This window comes from Pteropus vampyrus, unplaced genomic scaffold, assembly GCF_000151845.1.
Source record: "Pteropus vampyrus isolate Shadow unplaced genomic scaffold, Pvam_2.0 Scaffold145, whole genome shotgun sequence".
Lineage (NCBI taxonomy): Eukaryota > Metazoa > Chordata > Mammalia > Chiroptera > Pteropodidae > Pteropus > Pteropus vampyrus.
In genome coordinates, this window is record NW_011888926.1 from 1,132,209 (window position 1) to 1,138,807 (window position 6,599).

General features: G+C 57.6%; 1 protein-coding gene across 1 annotated transcript in view; it reads left to right on the plus strand.

Moving 5' to 3' along the window:
* The window catches only part of NFAM1 (NFAT activating protein with ITAM motif 1), a 28,999-nt gene that overhangs the window by 6,826 nt on the left and 15,574 nt on the right, over nt 1-6,599 (plus strand). The window contains exons 2-3 of the mRNA XM_011369112.2: nt 5,146-5,475; nt 5,630-5,667. Coding sequence (XP_011367414.1) covers nt 5,146-5,475; nt 5,630-5,667 — 368 coding nt within the window. The remainder of the gene's footprint in view (nt 1-5,145; nt 5,476-5,629; nt 5,668-6,599) is intronic.

The window sequence follows — 6,599 nt, forward strand, 5'->3', positions numbered from 1 at the left end:
TAGTCAGCCACTTGGCCATGCGCCGCCGTGTCTGATGCGTGTGTCCCGAAGGACTCGCCATCGTTCTGTGGTGTCCTGGCATTCATGCTCAGGCGAACGGCCGGAGCTCAATGATAAAACTCTCAGCCCCACATCTGGGTCTTCCCAGCAGCATTTCACATGGGCCTTTGAAAAAAGGCATAGCTCCGAAAGATGCCAGAATTAAATTGGAGGACAAAACTCCACGTCTGAAATAAAGACCGTGGGAACCGCTTTCTTCTGTAGCTAGGGAATCAAAGTGCTTGCCTCTGAAATCGACCTTAGTCGGAATGGACACCTTTGATCAGCTTGTCTGGGCTCTCACGCCCTTGGCCGACGATGCTGATGTTCAGAGCCATAGAAGGGATAGAGTTCCAGGCAGAGGGCGAGCTGGGGCCAAGGCCTGGCCCAGGAGTTGGATGGGAAGAGGAGCAGCCGGCAAGACAGGGCAGCTGGCGGGGGAGAGATGGCGAGGGTCCCGGATCATGGGGGTGATGGGATGTCATCACTGCAGTGAGAGAGGGAGGCTGGCTGGCCCTTTTTGGACACTCGGCTGACCCTGCCACAGGACCAGTCTGTAGAGGGCTCATGGGGCTACTTGCTTCTGTTCTGGAAGCTGCAGACTCTGCTTGAGCTGGGCAAAAGCAGCCGTCTCCCTCATGCTGCAGGGTCACTTCTGAGTGCCAGTGTCCCCAAACCCCTATGTGCAGCCAGACATGTCTGCCTCTTACATGACCCAAATCTAGGCAAATGGCCTCTGAACTTTTTAGCTCCCTTTAAAAGGGTACGGTTCTTTCATTTGAGAAGTTTTTCCTTTTGCTTGCCTTGAGGTTTTAAAATTGCAGCCTAGAGTGTGGAGTTAAGGACCCAAAGGGATCCAGCTTAAGATCCCGTCTCCACCGCCGATCAGCTGTGCCGCTTGGTCAAAGCTCTAACCGTCTCTGGGCCTCAGTTTTCTCGCCTGCAAAAGGGGAGTGTGCCCAGGGCGCTGGCTCCTCTCATCCGGTGGCTGGGCAGCAATGCCCAGGAGTCTGCGCTATGCAGGGGACGCCGCACACCCAGGAGCGGCTCAGGGAGGAGAGAGTCCTGCAGACCGAGCGAGTGACCCCACAGGCCAGAGAGAGGAAGGGAGCCCCCGGGAGCGCATGAGCCATGGGAAGAGCGCGGGCAAAGGCTCAGGAGCCTGGCGCCTCGGGGGCAGTGAGCAGAGGGCCAGGGCAGCTCGGGTTGCGCAGGGCCCAGAGGTGTGGGCTGGACCCTCCAGGCCAGGGACTTAGAAATTTTTTTTTTAATGGTGGCCCAAAGTTAAGGATGCACGACATAGCAGGACCCCGTCTGAACCCAGTTGTAAGAATGCAACTGAAACTGGAAGATCACAAACGTTGCCTTTGCTATTCACGAAATGTTCCGTATTCTATTTTTTTTAACTGCTTGTCTTGACATTGTAAATTGATTTCCTGGGTCTCCTCCGGTGGGGCACTGGGGCAGCGTCAGCTGGATGGGTTGTGGATCCCTGGGGGCAGCACCCGGCAGGCCCTGGCATGGCGGGGGAGGAGGCTGGGTTCTGGAGCTGTCAAGCTCTCAAACCCACAGTTCGAAGTGGCTGCAGATTCAAAAGAAGAACCGGAAAAGGAAGGAATCAGGCGCCCATGAGTGGTAGACAAAGTCTTTCCCAATAAGGGTGACAGACAGCAGGGCGGGTGCGGCGGGGGTGGGGGAGGGAAGCAGGAGGAGGCTGCCGTGGGGAGGGCTCTGTTGGCCACACATGCTGCACAGTGGGCCTGTCACAGGGTGGACCCGGGACTCATCTGACTTCCTTGCCTCCTCCTTGTTTCTGGGGAAAGGCAGCCTGGCCCTAGGGCAGCCCGTGAATCTTCCTGGCTTCTTTTAATCCTGTGACACCCTGTAAGGTGGGCATTGTTACTCTCCCGTGTTGCAGGGGAGACACTGAGCTTCAGAGAAGGAAAGCCACCTGCCTAAGGTTACGCAGCCTTCAGGTGGCAGAGCCAGGATCCAAACCCAGGCCTGGTGCCTCTAAAAACTGGGCTTTTCCCAGGCACCCCCACTCCCATTTCCAGCCAGGCCTGGCTTCCTAGTAGTCCCTCAGTCCCTGAAGCTGCGGAGAAGTGAGGGATGGAGGACGTGCCATCCCTTGAAAACACTGTCTCTTGCAGAGCGGAGATGGGCAGGGCCTAGTGGTGGTAGCTTGTGCTGCCCCATTGAACTAACCTTCCGTGGTTGCAGTTGTGTGGGGGAGGGGAGGACTTGGAGAAGCCTAATAAGCAACCAAGCTCTTGGGCAGGCAGGCCAGGCTGCAGTGGTGGCTCTGGGGAGCTGGGCCCTCTGTCTTTGGGCCATTTCTAGCCCACCATAGGCATGTTCCTGCTTTCAGTTCACTAATGACCTCTAGACCCCAGGGCACCCGCATGCCTCACCCCCACCCCCGCAACCAGACTTGGAAATGACTATGAACCTCTCTGTAGCACCGAGCCATAACAGGGGGATGCTTGGCAGTCAGCTGGAGCAACCTGCACCCCAGAAGGGGCCTCTTGGCAGCACAGGTCCAGGAGAGGGGGGATGGGAACTGAGCCGCTGTGGTCCAGGCTCCGGGGTTCTGACACCTCAATAAAAAGAGGGGACGATGGAGATAATTAGCTACATCGCCAGGTTGGAACCCAGTTGCCTTCACGGCAACTGTAGGCCTCTCTCCGTCCCGCCCTCTGTCTCTGGCCTGCTGTCCCCAGATTGGCTGCTGTTATTGATTGACAGAAACTGCCTCATCGCCTCACTTTTTGGAGACAGCGTTTTCATGTGAGGTCTGAGGTTCTCCTCTCTGTGGCAGACCTGAGCCAGGGCCATGCATTTTCATGATCCTAACCCTCTGACCTTAAAATAACGAATCCCGGAAGAATACAGAACAACGGTCATCTATTTTTTTATAGAGTCCCCCCAGAATCGTAAAGATCAGCTTAATTGCAGTAGCAGATTCCATCATTTTCTAGAAGGATACCTCGAATGAAGAGAATTTTTTAAAAGACAATTGAATGAATGCCTTCCCGCCAGGACGAACAGGAAGGTGGCCTTGTAATGTTGACAGCGTGTCCAGCCTCCCTGGGCCTGGAGCGGCCTCTTAGATACACGAAGAGGGACGCGAGGCCCGGGCGGAGGTGGCCAGGCCTCCGTGCAGTCCCTGGCTCGACCACTTTCATGGTGATTTTGGTCAGGTTCCAACCTCCTGACCCCCGCAAGGAGACACGTGCCTGGCGCCCCCATCCTGGCTGCCTCACGGGGTCACTGTGAGAACCACACCGGAGGATGCGAATAAAAGCCAGGAGTGGCTCTCGAGCTGCGTCTGGGAGGCGGAGGTCCCGGGCAGAGGGGACGGCGGAGGTAGATGCAGAGCGGGAGCAGGACCGCGACGTGGGGCCGCTGGGCAGGGCGAGTAATGTCCATCTCACCCCTCTTGCCTCTTGTCCTTTCTGGCCCGCCTAGGACTCCGGGGGACATGCCTCTGCACCCCGACTCTGCCCCTGCCACACCTCAGACAAACCTCAGCCCCGAGTCAATGCTTCTTGTTTTATGACCCAACTGAAATACTATTATGGGTAAACAGCAGCAGCGACCTTGCCCTGGAGCCCGGGGCAGAAACTGCGCTGCGAAAACCCGCCCACTCCACCCGCCAGAGGGGAGGCTCAGTGGGCTCCCCACGTGAGACTTGTCACAGGAATGACATGTGACAAAGTCGACCCACTGTGACGCACAGATGCCGGTTGATTCCCTGAAAGTGTCAGGGACTTCAGATCTTTGCGGGGAGGGGTGGCCCCTTAGTTGCTCAATAAGAAACTCAAAATATCAGTGTGGTGGGAGCTTCGAGGGATGGATTGGTGTGAAGGGCCATCTCCATCCCTGTCCCCAGTCTTCCTGAGGGCCTGGCCTCCCCTCTTGGGACCCTGCTCAAGGCTGAGCTGAAGAGAGCTGAGCAGAAACCAGCCTGGCCTCGCGCCAGCCCCGCACGACAGGCGGGAGGTCCACGCCTCACTTTCCCCAACAAAATAAATCTCGCTGCTCCCTCCGAGCGTCTCAGATGCGTGATCTTCTCCCGATTAACAACCTGGCCAGCATGTTCTTGGCTGCTCGCTGCCGACCTCAATTTAGAACTGTCTGTTGCTTGGCTGCTGGAGGAGAAAGGTGCTGAGCGGACCAGGCACACTGCAGCTGAGGGGGCTTGCGTAGCTGGGGTCTGGGGATGGGGAGGTGGCGGCTACAGATCTGGCCCAGGATCTGGCCAGCATCTCAGGAGCCTGCAGGGGGGCCGGCCCGGCAGGCTGTTGCTTTGGGGGCTTTCTAACTGTTTTCCTAGGTGCCTCTGATGAGGAAGGGTGAGGGTGGAGGTGGGGAGTGGGCAGCTCCCACGGAACTGCCTTTGGATCGGTCATTGAACATCACGGTCAAGGCCAGACAGCTGCCTGTGGGACAGCTGCCTGCGGGACACCTAGGCATTGTTGGAGGAGTGCTCTCAGGGCGTTATGGCTCATTATGTTCTGCATAAAAATTTGACAAATTCTTCTCTGAGCTCAGATTCGCGGCAAGCTCTCTCTCGGTGCCTGGCATGGCTCCCCCTCCAGGCTGGGGAGAGCACGGGACTGCTCTCCGTGTGGCTGCTGCTGGGAAATGCTTCTTCCTGCCAAGAAGTGTTTATTTTCTTTCCTGCTTCCTTCTTCTTACTTCCCATATTCACCAGCTTTGGGTCTTCTGGGACCTGTGCTGTTATCCGACATGGCATCTTGGCCTTGGGGGGGGCGTGCGGTGGGAACGTGGGGTCTGGAGCTGTCCAGCCCTGGGTGGAGTTGCAGCTACGCTCCACCCCTGAGACATTGGAAGCCAGCAGCTTGGCCTCCCTGACCATCAGACTCTTCCTCTCTGAAACGGAGCTCTTACACACTTTGCCCTGGTGTGTTGGGAGTCGGAGAGTCACATGTGTGAAGCGCCCGGCACGACGCCTGCGCACAGTGAGCACGTGAGAGGTGGAGCTGGGAGCCTCGGTCCTCGGTCCTCGCTGGGAAGCGGACGGGAGGGACTGAAGCAGCCTGGAGAGCGAGCCTCTCTCTCCTTTTCCTTCCCCTGCAGGAGGGCAGTCGGTGATCCATACCGGCGCCCCCATTCTGGTGTCTCTGGCCAACAAGGCCATTTCCTTCGGCTGCAGCATCACCTACCTGTACACCCCAAAATTCAAAACCTTCACCGTCAGCTACTTCCACGTGGACCTCCAGGGCCAGGAGAGCTCCAAGAAGCAGACCAGCTGCCAACCCAGCACAGGCACAGAGAACCAGACCCACACCACGCAGTGCGAGGTCACCCTCAAGCTGCCCAGCGCGTCGGCCACGGGCACCTACTATTGTTCCGTCCACTGGCCACACTTAAGAGTGAAAGGCAATGGCACCTTCATCCTGGTCAGAGGTGAGGCCACTTCCGTGGCTCTTCCCAGGGCGAAGCCCAGGGGCTTCATGTGGCAGAATTTGGAGCACAGGATCTAAAGTGGGGATTGTTTGCCTAAAGAGGGTATGGTCTTCATGGCCATACCCTCCCTGCCTGTCTTTTGGCTTTTGCAAAGCGGAACAGAGCGTTCCGGGGAAGCCCCTGGCCGCACAGGTGTGCTGGGACATCCACCTTTGTGTGGATAGTGCAGAGGCCTGGGGTGCGGATCTGCCTCCGGCCGCTTCTGGCAGGCGACCTAAGAGGGGTCACTTGGTCCCTTGGTCTCAGTGTCCCTTCATCGTGAGATGGGTGTTAGGTGAGCGCAAAATGGCACGTGCACATGTGTGTGTGTTGTGGCCCATGAGCGAGCACTTGGCTCGTGTGCAACTTTCTGGGGACGGATTCTTAGTTTTCATCACATTCCCAGAGGAGTGATGACACCAGAAAATTAGGAACAACTCATCAACGAAGTCATGATTCTCTGACCTGCCTCTGTGACTCCCACGGATAGGGGCCGGGGCTTCAGAGCCCCATGGACCTGGGTGTGGATCCCGGCCTTGCTGCTTGCCAAGATGTAACCTTGAGCCTGGTCTTCATGGCCATACCCTCCCTGCCTGTCAAAGGCTTGTATGGGGATGAATGAGATCCTGTCTTCAAGGCTTGGAGCCTGGTCATAGGAAGCGCTTGATAAATAACAGACACCGATGTGCCTGGCATGAGATCGGCACTCTGCAGCGTTTTGCCAGCCAGAATGGAGGGAGGGAGGGAGGGAAGAATGGATGGCTCAAGAAGACAGGCTGGGTTATGCCCTTCACCCCGCCACCCCACCCCGTGCAGGCCAGCCACCTGCCAGGCCCAGAAAAAAAACCGTCCCCTTCAGCCTCCCACACCTGCCCGTATGATTACCGTTTCCCACGCAGAGGAGAGGAGGCCCCACGAGATGCAGTGACTCAGCCGGGGTTCCGCAGACAGCTCTCAGCAAAGCCCGCTCACTGAGGAAGGGACACCCGAGCAAAAGGCGTGGTCCTGGCCTTAATGAGAACCAGGCAGCAAGCCTAGGAAGGGGCTCGTCCAAAGCAGTGGCTGTGAGGGCCTCAGGAGAGGCG